This window comes from Excalfactoria chinensis, chromosome 4, assembly GCF_039878825.1.
Source record: "Excalfactoria chinensis isolate bCotChi1 chromosome 4, bCotChi1.hap2, whole genome shotgun sequence".
Lineage (NCBI taxonomy): Eukaryota > Metazoa > Chordata > Aves > Galliformes > Phasianidae > Excalfactoria > Excalfactoria chinensis.
In genome coordinates this window covers 67374284-67391714 of record NC_092828.1, presented here as the reverse complement: position 1 = coordinate 67391714, position 17431 = coordinate 67374284, and the positions used below count along the sequence as shown (strand labels likewise).

At 44.2% G+C, this 17431-nt stretch overlaps 1 protein-coding gene across 1 annotated transcript in view; it reads left to right on the top strand.

Annotated features, from left to right (window-relative positions):
- The first annotated feature begins 235 nt into the window (after positions 1 to 235).
- Positions 236 to 17431, top strand: part of TMEM131L (transmembrane 131 like) — a 66557-nt gene continuing 49361 nt past the window's right edge. The window contains exons 1-3 of the mRNA XM_072335926.1: positions 236 to 392; positions 581 to 651; positions 7028 to 7071. Of these exons, the coding sequence (XP_072192027.1) occupies positions 269 to 392; positions 581 to 651; positions 7028 to 7071 (239 nt within the window). The 5' untranslated portion in view covers positions 236 to 268. The remainder of the gene's footprint in view (positions 393 to 580; positions 652 to 7027; positions 7072 to 17431) is intronic.

Sequence of the window (17431 nt, the reverse complement as noted above, 5' to 3'; positions counted from 1 at the left end):
ATTCTGCTCGTAGAAAAACCCCGTGTGTTGAAATGCTACAAACTAATAATGAAGTCCAGAGCGCGTCTTACGGCTTCATCGAGGAGGCGGGACGTTCGGAGCATAACGCGCTTCGGGGCCCGGATTTAACCTGCGCGCCCCCCGCGCGCCCCACGTGCTCGGCGCGGGCCCAGGGGCGGGGCGCTGCGGCGCTGGGCGGGGCCACCCGAGCGCTGCCCCTCCCGGCACCGCCCCCACCCAGCCGCAGCACCGCGCGGAGCGGTTCGGCATGGCGGGGCTGTGCTACCCGCAGCAGGGCGGCTACTGTCGCGCGGCTGCGGCCATGAACCTCTTGCTGGGCGTCTTCCACGTCCTCCTGCCCTGCTTCCGCCCCGGCGAGGCGCAGGGGCAAGGTGAGCGGCGGCGCGGGGGGCGGCCGGGGCGGGAGACGACGCTGCGGGCGGGTCCCCGGGGCGGCCGCCGCGGTGGCAGCGCGGGGACACAAAGGAGCAGGGCCGCGCTCCCCTTCCCCTGCCCTTCACTTATGCCCCTGGGCCGGGCGCGGCCGGCACACGTGTGCTTTCTCTCTCTCTGCCCGCAGCCATCGAGCCCATTCCCGGAGTGGTGGAGCTGTGGCAGGCCGAGGAGGGCGAGCTTCTGCTGCCCGCGCAGGTGAGGGGGCCGGGGGGGCCGGGGAGGCGGCTGCGGGGTGGCTGCGGGGCGGGGTGGCGGCGGGGCCGGGCTGTCAGGCGGCCTCCATGTTCCCGGGGGCTGCTTCCCCTGCACGCCTTCCGCCCTTGGCCCCAGCTGGCCGCTTTCTGCCTGCGTGCGCTTTTTCGTTTTGTGAAGCGTTTATTTATTTATTTACTAATCGAGGGACCTGAACGTGCCTGTCCGAAGGCGCCTTTGCTTTTGGCAAATGCCGAATGGTTCACACGGTAGTTTATGCATCTGTTTGTATTAAATCAGTCTGCTCAGGTGAAGCCATTTTTCCGCCCTCCTCTAATGACACATAATTTGTGATGTCACTCCTCGGGCCGTGGTGCATTTTGGTTTTGTTGAGCTCCTTTTTGTCGGGTAGTAACAGAACGCGTTGGATTCTGCCTGGAAAGAGGAGCAAGAATGGTAGAAGCACGGGGCCGGGCCTGGGAGGGAGGAGCAGCGGCTGGCAGCGAGGCTGAGCTTCTGGCACCGGAGGCAATCAGTAGGCACTGAGGGAGCGGGCTGAGCTCTGCGCTTCCAGGCTGCACGGCAGCAGGCTGGGAGCTGAGTAGCAGCAATCCTTGGGGACAGCTGTTTGAGGGGGACGGCAGAGCAGTTCTTTTCTCTGGAGCCATTGTAGAGTGCTTGGTGCTCAACCTCTGGTAGCCACTAGTGTAGGGGAATGCAGCAGAGGGGTCGTTTTGCACCAAAGCTAGCTGGTGTTGCCCAGCTTTCTGTAGTTAATGTATTTTTGCTGTTCGCTATGTGCCTGATGCTACTTAGAAGCAAAGATGTGCCAGATGCTGAGGGGAGGTGTAGTCCCCAGGTGCCTGGCTAACCTGCCTCTTGCTTGCCCAAGTCCTCACTTTGGCATTAGGATGCGTTGGGTGTAGGACCGTGTAATGCAGTTGTTTATAGTCACTTGTCATTGCTGAAGAGTGATTAGGTCACATTTACTTCCCAAAAAGATGAGGTCTTTCTGGAAAATGCTTTCTTCTTGAGCATCCCAGGGGAAATGTGGCTGCAGCTAAGCTAGGTGTGAATGGCTCTTGAGTTTGGTGTGTACAGTGAGTGACCCTGGGAGGCTAATCTTTCATTGTTGTAGAGGCAGCACTGGGGATGCAGGAAATCAAACAGGTCTAATTCCGGTTGTGACAGAGCAAGAAGTGAAAAATCACAATAGGTTTGCTGAAATGCAGAGCTGGCAGTAAAAGCCAGATGAACTAGTATGTCTGAATGCTAGTGGTGCAGAGGCTGCTTTGCATCACTTTCTCTTCAGAGCTGGAGGCTTGAGCAGCATCTGCCTAGTGGGAGGCTGCTCGAACAACAGTGGCAGGGCCTGGGTTCCTCGTGCAGGTTTTATGACAAAAACTCAACCTTCCTGTCTTGGTCTTAACTGATTGCATTTCTACTCCCTGCAGGCGTTGGCTTAGCACCTCTTAGACTTTTCCATTAGGCAGAAGGAGCGAAGGAGACCTCTCCATGTCCCTATAGATGTAGGGATGTTGCTGTTTGTAGCTGTTCTTTGAGCTCCTGAGGGATAGGCCGTTTCTCTGTTTCAAGGGTCTTGGCCAGTGGAGGTAGTTCAGTGTCATCACTCTGCTGCCCCCTGGTTAGTACAGAGCTTGACAGAAGCGTTAGTAGGGCTCTTTGGATTCAGACAGACACTTTACCTGGTAACATTTGAGTTCCCTTCCCCTGTTGGAGGGATGGTGAAACTCATTGGAGATTTGCTGCTTGTTGATAAGCCGCTCTGCATGAAACAGAGATCTGACTTGCTACTCCAAAGATTCTGCAGTGTTCCCTTACTTGCAAGAGCAGGCTTTCCCAGTTAGACACCCAGCAGGTTATTGCCCAATGTCCCTGCACCAGTGTGGTGTACTGGGAAGGTAAGAGACTGAACGGCTTCATGCTCCTGGGTGGGTAGGAGACCTTGTTTGATAATGAGGACTCCACATGTTTAAAGGTACTCCTGGGAGAAGGCGTTGGGTGCAGGAAATGTCCCGGTTCCTCTGCTAAATTCTTCCTCATGTTTTGGAGGAAGGTGGGAGGGAATGGGTGCCACACAGTAGCAAGGACTTTCCATGCAGAAGGGAAGAACCTTAGGAGGGAGCCATGTGTGCTGCCCTTCCAGAGCACCTCCATCCTGCCTGCATGTCCTGAGCACTGAGTGGGATAGAGATGAGCTTGCCTTGTCTGCCTAGGCCTTTGCCCTTTTGTTGGCAGCCTATCAGTGCTGTCTGATGCTTTTCCCTTTCTGTAGTGGCTTTGCACTATTATCTTATTTTCCATGCATCATCAGTTGTCTGTGACATAGCAATTTTGAGCATTTCTTGCTGCATGCAGCATTTGAGAATGGCAGTCAGATTGCTCTGTCTCCCAGTCAGCTGCCAAGTTTCCTGTGCCTGCTTTTGTTTGTAAGGTTGCAAGTGGAATAAAGACATCAAGCTAAAAGGAAAGGGGAGGCATTTCAGTCTTTGTATCCATCTCACAGAATCACTCTGCCAGCTTGCGCTGCATGTGTGCTCACTGGAGCACAGCTGCCGAGGCCTGCACGCCTCCACCCTCCTTGCTCTACCTTCTGTTTCCTCCTGCCTCCCTCTCATTGTTTGCAGCCCTCCTCCCAGCTTCCCTCCTGTATATAGTAGTGTCATGCTGGTTTGGGTTTTTTTTTTTTTACTTCTTTTTTTAATCTTTCCTTCTCCTTGGGATCGTTTCTGTCAGCGTTACCTTTCTCTGCAGTTTGGCTGCAGAGCGGTAGGCTGGTGTCTGGCCTGTGGTGCTGTGCCTGAGTGATGATGGGGTACGTGAGCCAGGGAGAAGCTAGCATGCTTCCACCAATCCTCTTCCAAGAGTAATGTCTTTGTCCTGGGTTCCCTTCTTGCTTTAAAATGATGCAGTGTCCCAGCTTGCAGTGCTGCCAGTATTCCCCTTGGGCCCAGTTCCCCTTTGTCTACAGAGGTTGGTGTCAAGCATGGAGTGGTCTCAGAGCTCCTGCCTCCTCTTCCTCCTTTCCCTCAGCCTTCTTTTTATAGCATGATGACATAAAACGTCTCTGGGGTGGCTGGATTTTGGTTTTGCTTCCTGTTAGTTGTTCTTTAATTGCTGAAAAATGTGAAGCTTTGCCTGCTCTGTCAGCTGGGAGATCTAAGGGAAAGTCAGTGGGATTTCGGTGCGGGAATTATAGTGAAGTGAGAAGGCCTTGGTTAGAGCAGTTGTGGTTTTTATTCAGATGCTTTATTATTGTGGGGATTTGGTTGTTTGTATGTAGCTTGTTAGTATTGACTTAAATGAAATGCTCAGGAGAAGTCCCTTGTGTAGGACTTAAGGCTCAAGTCCTACTCTGTTTTGCTAAAGAGGGAAGGAAAGAACCTGAAGTGAGGGGGTCAGGCCTTCAGTCTTCATGACCACAAACAATGAATACCATCTGTTATTTATGGTGGGCACCACTGAAAGGTGCTGCTAGAGAACTGTGGCAAGATTATCTCCATCAGAAAGTGCTCTGGTAAGTACTTGGAGAATCTGGGGGCAGTGGTAAGCTGGTTAGTTAAATATGGAGAAGGGCATTCAGTGGTTTCTTTGTAGCTTATGAAATCATTAAGGGTGGAAAAAACCACTAAGATCACCAAATCCAACCCCAACTCTCCCCTGCCATTGATATTCCACTCTTTCTTTAACTCCTAGCACCCTGCAAGATGATGTGATGTGGAATACCGATGGAGAACCATAGAACTATGACACCCTTGAGCCATGTTTCTCAGTGCAGGGATTTCATTTTTAAGAGAAATAATGATGGCTAATTCTGGGTCTTGTGATTAAAAAAAAATGATAATAAGTCATCAAAAGGAGTGCAGATACCAAACATTCCTTTTATTGTTTTCCCCAGTGTCTACACCATGTTTGTCTGATGCAGTGGGTTTTCTGCTTTCCTTGGCTGGTGCTGGTAGGACGTGAGCGGATTGGTTCATTGGGGGAATGCCTTGAATACATTTGAATTTATTTGCTGGTCCTTAGGAAGCTACAGTGACTGTTTATTTCAGATGATTATGATAACCCTTCAGGTACTGAATTTCTGAGAAAGTCGAAGATGCCCCAATATTTGCTGTATCTTAATAGGTTACAGACACAAGGCAAATACAGAGCTGTGTGAGTGTTTGCTATAAAGGTTCTGCCTAGGTCTGTAAGATTTTTTTCCCCTCTTTGGCCCATGTAGTGGAGATTTGTCTTCAGTTCTTTGGTGCTGATTGGGCTAACAAGGTTAATTTCTCAGCTGGTTTTGGAAGCTGGTGAAGTTCTTGATCTAGTGTATGTACCTGTGATATGAGGCACTGTAGTAAGTCATTCAGAGTGGCACATCCTATCAGCTATGCTCAAATTAATACATGAAATCACCTACTTCAAAGCAGGGCTTGTCTGAAGGCACATAATATATGTGAAAGCCCGAGATGGGCTTGGGGTGGGGATTATTTCTCTGGGCTGTGAAAAGGCTATTGCAGCCTCCCAGTTCAGCTGCTGGATGCTGCTGATATGACTTAAGGTGGGCTGGCCATGCAGCTTATGCAGGAACTGTCAGCCCAGGCTCTCATCCGTTGTGTGACACAAGGGAGGCTCTTTCAGGGCATGAAATAAGCACCTGTCTACGCTCAGGATGAGGTCTGGAGGGAGGGGAGATTTTATTTTCCTCTTAGGATAGGCTTTTGTAGCCTGTTGGCCTCATGAACTACTCCCTTGTATTATTTGGTTGGCAGTATTGTAGCCTTGCTTGCTTTGGTGGTTTTGTGTGTTCATTTTAAATAATAGATAAATAAATAAAAATCACATCCTCAGTATAAGTGTATGTGTAGTCTGTTGTATAGAGAAGAGGGAAGAAGGTAGGAGAATGCTGGAAATGGAGCATGGCATGTGTGCTTCAATTCAGGGGTAGTTTTATTTATTTACTTTTCTTGCACAATTGTATTTTTATGCTGTGACCAAACTGTAGATTGAGAAGGTTTTCTTCATCATTGCTTAATAAAATTTGAAGAATAGTAATCATCGCTAAGGTAGTGATGATTAGGAGCGAACACCATAGTGACAATCCCAGGTTTCCAATGTCTGACAGATGTCAAGCCATTTAAAGGGAGAGTTAAGCCATTTAAAATGAGGATAGATTGCCAGCTTGCCATGGGAGAGGTGGGTGAGGAGCCTTCTGGTTTTCCTCAGCATTGTATGGATATACTGGAAATGCGCTGGGAGCTTGGAGGAACTGGAGAACAGGTGATGCCTTAGTGTCATGCCTTGCTGGAAGAGTCTGGCGGGCAAGGGTTGACTCAATCCACAGGGGCAGAAGGTGCACTCTTAATTTTAAAGTGGATTATTTTTTCCCTTACTGTTCCATTGCTAAAGTTCATACCTGGTGTCTTATGGAACTACCACCTGCTCCTGCAGGAGCTGGGAGAGCTATGCTTGGTGGGCTATCTGCGACCTCCTCTTGGAAAGGTTAATCTCCTTAAAATTGTGCCTCATTTCATCAGCACGGATTGGGTTGTTGTAACGTGTTCCACTTTGAAAGTGTACCTACAGCTCTCCTGGAAATTTCAACTGATCCAGAACACAGTTACCTGCTTGTTTTAAATGAATTTCCTGCAGGGAGCTTATTGAACCGGTGCATGAGTTCATTTCTGTAGGCAGCTCCAAGTGTTTAGTGGTAAACTGCAAGCTGGCACCATTTGTTTCCTACATGTCTTGAAAATTACCTTTGTCCAACCACTGTGCTAAGATGCTGTGCTTTCAGTTTATACTCCCTCCAATATTTGTGTGTTTTGCTGATGGTTGTTAAGATCTGTATTTGGGATCCGAATGTTTTTGTTGGAACTTGCTGCTTTGTACTTGCTTTTGGCATTGGCCAAGTAACTTGAATATTAAGGCATTTTACATCATTTTCTCAGATACTGGAAATGAATCTTACTGACGCGGGGGATGTAATTGGAAGGTGGGAATCACCAGCGTTGCTGTAGTTTGGGGGTGGTGGATGCTTTCAGATTTAAATTAGTTGTGGGAACAGAATTTTGGAGGGAGGCATTTGTATAAATGGAAAAGAAGTCTGTTAAATCAGTGTCTGAAAAAATAACATAATAGCCATGATAACTCATCACTTGGCAAAATGAGCTGAGACCTCAAATGGAATGGCCAGTACTCACCTTACTTTGGATCAGAAAGGAACTGCTGAAGGAGTTTCAGATTTTTCCCTTTTTCCAGACAAGTCAGAGCGGTACAACTCCAGCAGAATTAGAAATAGCGTGCATATCCTGTGTGTTGTGAGGTGGTAATGCTGAGATCCTTACAGAGTGTTCTCTTTCTTTGGTAGGCTGATTCTGAGGAGGATGTAGAAGAACACTCAGAAGAGCAAAGGTAAGCAAAACTCAAAAGAACACAAGAGTACTGAAGATTTTGGGGTTTTTTTGTTTTAGAAATACATATTATTTTCAATATTTATGACTTACTGGTTTCTCTTCCAATATTGATATTACTGTTGATATTATTGTTAGCAAATCCAGAAAGTAGCACATATGAGACTGAAATACCCTCTTGTGTCTGTTTCTTCTTATTTTATCTCTAGGCTGTGTTAAATTTCATTGCTTTTACACACACACACAATCCCGTGCTTATTAGTTCTGCTTTATGGTATATATTATAATTCATTTCTTTAAACAAGAGGATAATTTTGAGATCCAGAACATGCAAACAAATAAGTAGTCTTGGAGTGTTAATGTGTACCAGGAGGATAAGGCAGACTTAAAGCCAAAGTCTTATTATGCTGCTGTGGAACAATAAATAGTCCACTTTATTATTTGAAATCAGATAAATAATAAAGGTGTTAAGAAATGTGGCCTTCAGCTTTGCTGTTTCAGTTAGTATCAGGCTTCCTCTACCTCGAGGTGTAAAGTAAATAGCATTGCAGATTATTTCATTATTTGAATACACATTTTGTTTCCTCTGAGTGTCCAGATTAAAATGCTTGGACATCTACCAATGAAACACTTCCTTCCTTTGGTATGCACTAATGTGGGTATGGCTTTTTGTGCCATGTCAGTCACAAAGATCACAGGACTTAAAATAAACATGTAACACCACTGTGTTCTGACGGCTGCAGTTAGCCAGAAATGCTTTTCTCGTTTATCTGCTGTCTTTGCCCTTAGCTGGGGTTTGAGAGCGAGTACATCTGATAAAACACAAACGCTGCTGGGATTTGGCAGCAGAGGTACACACAGGGATGGCAATGATTGACCAGTTCTGTGCTGGAGTGTTTCTTCACAGAGCTTTTTTCTCCCCTCTTGCTGCCTCATCAGGAGCCTTCTCTTCTGAACCCAGCATCAACACAGGGCACTTGTGGCCTGTCTGTGTGGAGATGACAAAATGGCATAGAAAGAGGGTGGGAGTGTTACTGCTGCCTCTAACAGGTGTCGCTAACAGTTTGTGCTTGCTTACATCCCCTGATTCATATCTGCACAAGGGAATAAGAATCATTTTTTTTCTCCTCTTTGAGAAAAGAAGGGTGGGTGAACTGTTGAAAGCTGGCATTTTCCCTGTGTAAATACAGAACCTTCTGTCTTTCTGCTGGGGATTAGTATGACTTTGATGCATATTTTTTACTACATGCCTAAACATGCTCTTTTTCTTGCGATGTCATCAGAAGACAACAGCCTCAAATGCTGTGCTTAAGGGGGTTACTGAGAAATAGGAAAAAATGATTTGACTTTTTGTCGTTCGGGTGCTTAAAGACACTCTAGTAATCACTCATTTCCAAAAATGAACTTGTTTTATGTAAATATGGCTTCTGGGGTTCACTGTTACGTGGATGGAAACATTCTTCTGTTGTCATACTCAGACGCTTCAGGAAACTTGCCTAAACACGTACTGATTTGTGCACAACTTTCAAATGGTTTTGGCTCTTATGCCTATAATGAAGGAATGTTATGAAGAAGACCTAGCAAAGATCTGTTGGAAGGGCTAGAACTTGCTAGGTTCTTTCCAGATTGATTCCCTTGATTTATGTCACAGTGTGCTGAAGTCATGGGGATTTCCATTTCTTATAGCAGCAAAACCTGAGTACTTGCAGAATCTCCCATCTCATTGTCTGCCAGCATGCCCGAGGGAAGTCAGCTAAAGATGCTGCAGTCCCCAGAGCACTTGAAGAAAAGGATCTGGAAGCAGCAGTGTTGAATGGGAGTTAGTGGAAACAGAGAATTCAGTTTTCCCCAGAGCTGAAGAAAGCAGAATGTTCAGCGTTTTGGGGCGTGAATGAGAAGGTCTCTTTCCAAAATGCTGTTTTAATCACTTTTTAATTCTAGGCTAATAGGCTCTCTTGGGAACTTGTTAACCTACTTAAAAATGGTAAAGCGTTAACAGTCTGTTGGCTGACTTCCTGTCTATGTGCATCATGGGATCTTCTGTTTGGGGTGATCTTCCTTTGCTCCTGTTTTTGTGTGATTGCGCTCAAGGAATGGATGTCATCACACTGTTTATGCATTGATTAATTACAGAAGATTGTGTGGAAGTGATGAGCTGTTGTCAAAATACCAGTTTTTATAAAGAGCTGTTCCAGAGGTGAATGGGAAGTGGTTGTTTTGGAGGTCTGTATGTTTGCAGTTGGCCTGAATGAGAAGAGGGTAATTAGCAAGTTCTTGATCTCCAGTCTGCAATTCCCAACCTTCAGATTGCTTGGATGCTACCATAGATTGCTTTCTCCTGCTTTCTGTCTCCCTGGATCAGACTCTACAGTAAAAAACATTAGACCACAGACAATTGCCTTGCTGGATGTACTGCTTCAAGCCACAGTCTGTGACAGACTTAGTCATGCTTGTTTGGTCTAACCTGTTAAAAGAAAACTTCACATTTCCTTAAGTTTTCTCTTACGTTTGAAAGTCATTGGTGAAAAGATGTTCTTCTGGAAGGATAACTTTGGCTTGAAATACTACAAGAATGTCGGTGATAGGTTTGTTTTCCCCTGTGCTGGGGAACAGCACAGCTAGAAGTAACAGGATTTGAAGATTTAAGTGCTTTCCTTATTACACTTAAGCTAAAGCAGAATAAGTCAAAAGGCACCGATAAAGGGACAGTACTGTTCAGTGATGTGAGCAGGTAATTCATTTGAACTGTCTAGCTTTCCTCTTGGAGGAAGCAGACACTGAGCTACCAAAAGAAAAAGGAGTTTTCCACAGGCGTGATATTCTTCATCTCTGGTTCTGAGGAATTACAGAATTGAATTTCCAAGCTGAGGTGGTGAGCAACACTTGCAGTAGTTCAAACAAAGTTGCACTCAGTAAAACAAGCCAAACAAATACTGTTGTGTGCACCTAATATGCACCATCCCCCTTGGTTGGGTTCTTGCTACTGGTACACTTCAACCTCCAGAGTTGCAGCAGGCATTCAGCACTTTCACCTCTCCTGATCTGTGTAGTGGGATTGCTCCTTCGCTCACAGTTTTTTTGTTGTATCTGTGCTTTAGAAAAGGGGGGAAGGAAATGGGGAAAGTAAAGATAGCAGAGGAGTAGCGTACTGACACATCGCTGTTTCCTGGCATTAGTCAGCGAAAAGTTTAACGTTGCTGAGGTGTAATAAGATCAGTAATTTGGAAGGATTTAAGCTAACAGCTGGGAAGTCCAGGGTGTATTGGTTGTCTGAGACAACAGTGCAGTCATGGTACGCAACTGCAAAATTAAGTGGTCAGTGCTCCTGCAGGTGCTTAGGAGGTGAAGGTACAATGCTTTGCCTGGGGACTAGCATACTTCACGTTGCAGGTTTCTGTGTAGTGGCTTCGTACTGATGACAGTTTCATCCCTTCTGATGGTTCAGAAGCACAGATGAGTTCTGGTACTACGATCTGTTAAGTCACTTTGGAAATCTAAAAGCTTACCCAGATGACTCATCCTTTAAAAAGAAAAAAGAAAAAAGCAGGCTATGACTTAGTGCCATAATTTGAAAACCCAGTTCTTGGAAAGTAATGGCATAGAACTGGTATAAAGCTGGCGTGCCAGAAATTGGGCTTTGGTGCTCAAGTCAGGAGAAGAAGGATCGAAGAATTAAGATTTATTTATTTATTTATTCATTTGATATCAAAAGAAATCATAGAATTGCTCAGGTTGGAAAAGACCTTAAAGATCATCAAGTCTGATCAAAATTCAGAAAAGCATCCCAGCAAATGGGAAAAACTAGTGTCTAAATACAGGCAAAGAACTGTTTTAAGAGGTGTTTGCATATTAAGCTTTTTTACTAAGGTCAAAGTTGAGAAAGTTATTAAAATGAAGAGCTGGAAAGTCACCTGAGAATGTTGAGGTGTGATATTTAAATGGTTTGAAAGGAGCCATCCTCGAAGTGTTTTCAGCCAAAGCATCAGTCCAGAATCACTAACCATTTAGGTTTCCATTAGATTTACCATTTCCCACAAGTATTTGAAAAAACTGTTGTGGTCTTTTCCTGGAATATATGCTCGATCTTAACTTGTAAACTGGAAATTGTTTAATTGTTGAAGGCTTTTCTTTGCACTTCATAAAGTAACACGTTGCTGCAGTATGCACTGAATGGGTGTTCTCACTGTATTATACCAAAAAACCACTTGGTTAATTTTTCTTTCCAATTGTCATGTTGCCTTTGTTGCATCCTACTTACACCTTCTCCAAATCACCAGGGAAACTGTCGTCTTAAGCTTGGTTGGATGCATGTGGAAATGAATGTTATGTAACTGTTAGATGTTAACCTACCTGTTATCTTTGCATTCCTCATAGAGAACACAGGGGATCCTGTGAAGTTATAATAATAAGTGATTGTTGGAAGGTCGACAGAGTTAAGGAATCTCTTGTAGATGAAGTAGAAATAAATACTTTTGGAAGGAACTATTGACGTTACTCCTACTCTCCTTGGTTTCTGTCAGGCATGCTGAGTTCCTGCTTCTTTAATCTCTTTATCTCCATTTTAGAACTTGTAATGATGAACTTTGCCTTGGTGAACTTTGCATTGTATGCTATTAGGGACAGCTGTGCTCCTCATGTGTGTTGCTCCTTCCAAAACATGGGGTCTTTTGAAGTTGTTGCTTGTCTGCTGATATGGGGAGTAAAAGACATGCTTCCCTTCCTTGCTAAATGTGACAGCTACCTTCTTGTTTATTTCAGAGTCACTTTCAACCCTTTCTGAAATGAGAGCAGCAGCCCAGGGCAGCTGCAGTGCTTGAGGCCAGACCAGGAATCTCCTGCTCCAGCTGCTGAGAGCTGGAGTTTTTGCAGAAACTGTACTAGCGTATATATGCTGCTGAAGGAAACTCTCTCCCGTGTAATCAAAACACAGAAATACTGTGCTTTGCACTGTGGAATCCCGCCTTTTTTTTTTTTCTTTTGGCTTCTTCCTCATTTCCTCTTCCTGCTTTGTCTCTCCCACAGATCTTTTCCATACTTATGGAATCATTTCTTTCTTCTCTTGCTTCCTGCACAGGCCTGGAATGGTTGTAGTTCCAAGCCCACGTGGTAAGAGAAGGAGGCTGCTTTGCCATCTCTGCTGTCCATGTGCTGTCCCCTGTCTTTGGCAGCTCTACAAGTCAGATCAGAAGACAACTCTTGTTTCAAAGCACTCCTTTGCCTTAGTTTTTGCCAGACTAACATTAGCCTGCCATCAATCTGTTTTCTTCTGCAGCCTCCCCTTCCTGCCTCCTTGCTTTTTTTTTGCTCTCTGTTGAATAGAATGAAAGTGTGTGTGCATGCTCAAGCCTCACTGTATAACATTTCAATTTATTTTAGCTTTCTGCTAAGCTGTACATAGCCTGTACTTTAGAACAGAGTCTGCTCCAGATGCATGCTCTTCAGGGCTCAACCAGGCCTTATCTGAGCACATGGAACAAGGCTGCCAAGCCTCCTGCTCCATTGGTTTTGGTATTGGCCCTGAAGCTGGGAGGAGTGATGGCATGGGCTGCTAGAGAGGTTGTGCCTAAAAACGTGTGAGTGGGTTTGGAATGGCATGCAACCCCCCAATGCCAGTGCTCCCCAGTGCTGCTGGGGAGCTGGGCTGCCTTCTGCTTCAGCCAAACCAGCCTTGTCCTTGCACAGAGGACAGGAGAGTACCGTGTGTTTAGAGACAGAGAGGAGAAACAAAGTGAAAGCAAACAGCTGCTGTGGCACATTTGTCATTGTCTTAATCATTGTAATCTCAGTGTCACCTTAGCCAATGTGTGTTATTTCTGTATTGTAAGTAGTTCAGAGTAAGAACTTTCCTCTTACGCTTCTACTTTTATGTTTTAATACACTAATGATGATTTCACAGGTGCATTAATCTCAAGATAATACTTTTGATTTGTAGACAGCTTTGTATTTATAAGTTTATCATTACTCAATTAGTTTTACTTCCGTAGTAACTGCTGCTTAGTTCTCTTTTTTTATGAGAGCCTTATTCTTAGTAATTGTAATCACACTATTACACAGTTAAAAGGTAGACATCTGGAATAATGGACCATTTTCAGCAATCTCAAAATGGGCACCATGTAATTATGAGGAGTTTTAGTTTTCCTGCTGTTACAGATTGGAAAATCATTAGAAAGCAGAAAAAATAAACAGCTTGTTTGGGGATATGCAGAATTCTCTTTTGAATCATAAGTACCAGCCTGTTGGCTTGATTTCGCAAAGCTGACTATAAAATTACCTGAAATATCTCTGATGTGGCATGATAAAGTGTTGCAGGCAATGCTGTTAGCTTCTTTTCATCTTCCTAGACAGTCAGAGGCAAAACAACCCTAGCTTCTAGCACCTCACATAATTTCATTTGATGAGGAAGTGTGCCCTGGGAAAGCAGGGTTCCCACCCTGGCAGTGTGTGAGTGACGTGACTTGTAGGTAGTTGGGTGAAGGACCCTACTTGTTGACTTTCAGTCTGGTACGAGAAGATTCTGCTGCAGTACCTGGTGAGCAGTAGTTGGCAGTTGGCCATCTCATCCACACAGAAATCCACAGACATCAAAATTAAGGAATTTCAAGCCCAGAATAGTGGATGTTGTTACCATGCTAAAAGACGACCTTTGCAATAAAGCTTTGTGAAAGCATGTGATGAAGCTGTAAAGCCTTGGAAATAGAAAGGAGCAAGTTAAAGTAGCGTAGAATGTTCATTGCTGTTGAAAGTGCAGAGTGTTTTATCTGTGATTCATGGTTTTCTTGTGTTTTGCTTAGAAGCTGAACTTTCTGACGTAGTATTTCTGTTTGGTGTTTGTTCACAACAGCATACTGCTTCAGTGAACACGAGAAATGCAGAGGACAGCTCACTGCTTTTTAAGCCTAGATTGTTCAGAAATTGTTCTTTCAGGCGGTGGGATGGTGACCCTCACAGTAATGTAGCTGAGCCTTTGTTACAAGTGACCTCAGTTCATTTGCAGTCCTAAAATCTGAAGCCGACCTGGCCTCTGCAGAGGCTCGTACATCAGTGGAATGATAACTTGACCAACTTCAGACAGACTAGGAAGACTCTCAGAAACCTGAATGACTTACGTAAAGAAGAAGAAAGTGACCTTCAGTCAAAACTGATCTGATATTCTTATGTACATTCTCAGAATTTCTATTTCTGTAGGTAAATCATTTCCTCACCACTATGGTAATGTTCCTCTCTGGGAACTAATAATTTTCTTCAAAAGAATGATGGATAGTCTCTTTTACATGTATCTCAGCAACTTTGTTTCGACAATAAAAAGTTATGTTTGAACTGAAATGGGTAGGCAGTCTCAGCTTTACGAAGTGGATGTAATGGAGTAATAGGTGAGCAGTTTATGTTCTGCTTATTTTATTCTCTGCTACTTCCTGTCTTGTTGGTAGCATATGTATATTTATTTCCTGAGTGAGACTTTCCCAGCTGTTTTTTAATCATGTGTGAATGCTTATACATAAGCTAGTGGAAAGTTAATCTTTTCTATTTTACTGTTCTTTGTTCCTCTTTATGTCTTTTGAATGCTGTTGTGTTACTGCAGTACAGTTCCCCTCCTGATTTACTAGGGGTTTTCTCCGTCTTGCCAGAGGCTCCAAAGTATGATTATTCTTGATAGTCTCAGGCTTCCAGTAGCTTTAGAGACTGGTTTTGAGTCACTCCTGCAAAGTTATTTCAAAGGTGACATTGTTTGGCAAGTGGTGGATCCAAATGGTAATACTTAGAGTCTTAAGTTTGTTTGTGTGCTGAGATCCTGACATTTCCTGTGAAGCGGTTTTAGTTTCTGCTGTTTCTGGTTATCAGAATTAAATCAAGAAATGGACACTTGGCATCCTGCTTCCCCTGGTGCTCTGGTTTCTGTGAGTACCTTTGAAGAGATCCTCCATGGGCTTGGGCGGGAGTGGGCAACTCCATACAGTGCTCGAGCTGTAGGTGCTTGTTTCTTATTAATGGCAAAACAGGTTGATTTTTATTAGAGAATTATTTGGTGTGATAGATTTCTTTGATCATAAATTGCTATAATTCATCTAAAATGTTTATTATGTTTGGTAGAAAATAAAGCAGTAATTTTAAAGTTCATATATTATGCTTGCCTTGTTTGCTGATAAGCCACTGCTTAGAATAAGAAAGTGTGCTTTGCATGAAATGTAGGAGCTGTGGATGTTAGGTGTCCTTCTGACAGGTCAGGTTGTGTTTGCTAGGATTAGTGCAAGAATTATTGTGTAGTTTGTTCCACTTTTCAAGTAGAGAGCAGTCTAATGTGGTGATCATGTTGCACTGATCAGGATAAGTTTTGTCTGCAGTGCTTTTCCACATTGAATTGTGTTGTCTTACTGATTGAAGTTGTATAGACCTTAACTGCAAAATGCCAAGCCACGGTAGATGTACTGCCAATAAAAGCTAGCGACCTGAACAGAGGAAGAATGAAGGTGCTAACCCAATAAGCATAAACATGTAATTCCTGTATGTTTTACGGGATTGTAACAGTGGAGTGTGTTGCAGTGCCCTTAGGAAGTGCAATACCGTAGACCATTTAGCAGCTTCTTTTCATGTTGTGGCTTTAATGTGCTTATTTTGATTTTGTGCTTGCTTGCCCGTTGGTGCTTTGTGCCATGTGCACTGCTGATTTGTGTCTAAAGTTTGATTCCTGGCAACTGGAGGAGCGTGGGGATTTGAAGGGCCTGTATTTGACCGACTCCTTGACCCGTGCTTTATGTGCTTTGTTTCTGTTAACTGCCTTTCTTCAGTGGTTATTGTCCCGTTTCTGTCCTGATGTGCTCCCTCTTTTATTCATGGCCTTTGCTGCAAGCAGCTGCCTGCAACCCATGAGGTGCCTGCTGCCTGCTTAGGTATTTCTGTGGCCTGCTGGTGACCTACTTTTTAGGGCACTTAAATTCTCCTTCTGAAAAGGGGGAATTGCTGCCTTTTGTGAGTGTTGCTGGGTTAAAGTGTCTGGTCCTCCAGATTCTTGTAGCTGCTCTTAAACAACCACCAGAGCCCTCCTCCATCCCCACGTTTTCAGGCTTGCTTGGTGTTTTTCATCCTTATTAGCTGTTAACGCCTTCTGCTGAATTTCACAAACTGTGGTGAGGTGAGGTGTCAATAAGTGAATAAATGCGGTGGTAGCTACAATTCCATGCATTATCTGCTGCTCACTGTAGGTTGGGGTAGCACCTCATGCTTCCTGATTTTTCTTTATCCTTTTGCCACTGTTCTGACAGAAGCTATGTCTTCCAGCCATCTAAGATTGTTCTTTCAAAGTTCTGTTGCTCCTTCTGTGTGTGTGTGTGTGTGTGTGTGTGAGAGAGAGAGAGAAATATCACTGTGGTGTGTGTGTGTTTGGAGTTTCCACATGGGACTATGCAGAGAGGGGAGCAGGGAGAGGATCACAGGTTTAGCTGGTGAAGGTGTCCTTGGACCCCAGAGGAGTCTGTAGTCTGCGAGTAAGTAACATCCTTCCCTGACATGCAGAGCTTGGGCAGCCCCAGCTTAAATAGATCAGTTTGTGGAGAGCGCAGAAGTGAAGAGCATCAATTTATTCAGTGGAAGCACATTTCTGGTTTATCAGGTTCACTAAGATGCAAAAACTTTACAGATCTTTGTCCTCAGAGCCACATGTGAAAATGCCGTGCTTGCAGATGCTTGTTCCTTTTCCCTTTCTTCTTATTGACAATGGGGAGTTAAAAGCAATGGATTGACATTTTAGCTTGGTGAACTCTGGTTAGCTCCTTGGTGTTGAAATAAAAGAGGAAATACTAGAATCTAGGGGAGGTAAAGTCTTAATGTAGTACTTAATTGCAGTATTCTTTTGAACTGATGAAAATACTGAACGCTGACTTCCTGCTGTTTGTTTTGTTTTTTTTTCTCCAACTCATTTTTGTCCCCTTCCTTACCTACCAGCTATTGTACCCAAAGAAGCAGACAAGGCTCTGTCTGCCTGTCAGTTGGACATTAGAGCTTGTGTGCTAGCTGTAATATAGTGGAGTTTTTTGGTGGTGGACATTCTGTTAATAAACCTGTGTAACAGGAAGTGTTTCTTATGGTTCTCCTCTAGTTAATACTAGCAAGCTGCAGTGTTGTGTACGCTAGAAGAAACTGACATATAGTTTGCTTTGCCTTGGCTTCAATGCGTTCCAGATGTTTTGTAAGGACCCGATTTCTGCAGTAAGCTTTCTCACTGCTAATCCTAGTAATGCTAAAATTTTTGAGATTTTGCCAATTTGGATCTTCTGGTATAATTCTTTTTTCATATTGTATGTTTTTTATTCTTTAACAACACACTTTAATAGAGCATAAATGTTTGGTAGTACTGAGGAGCAGGTCAC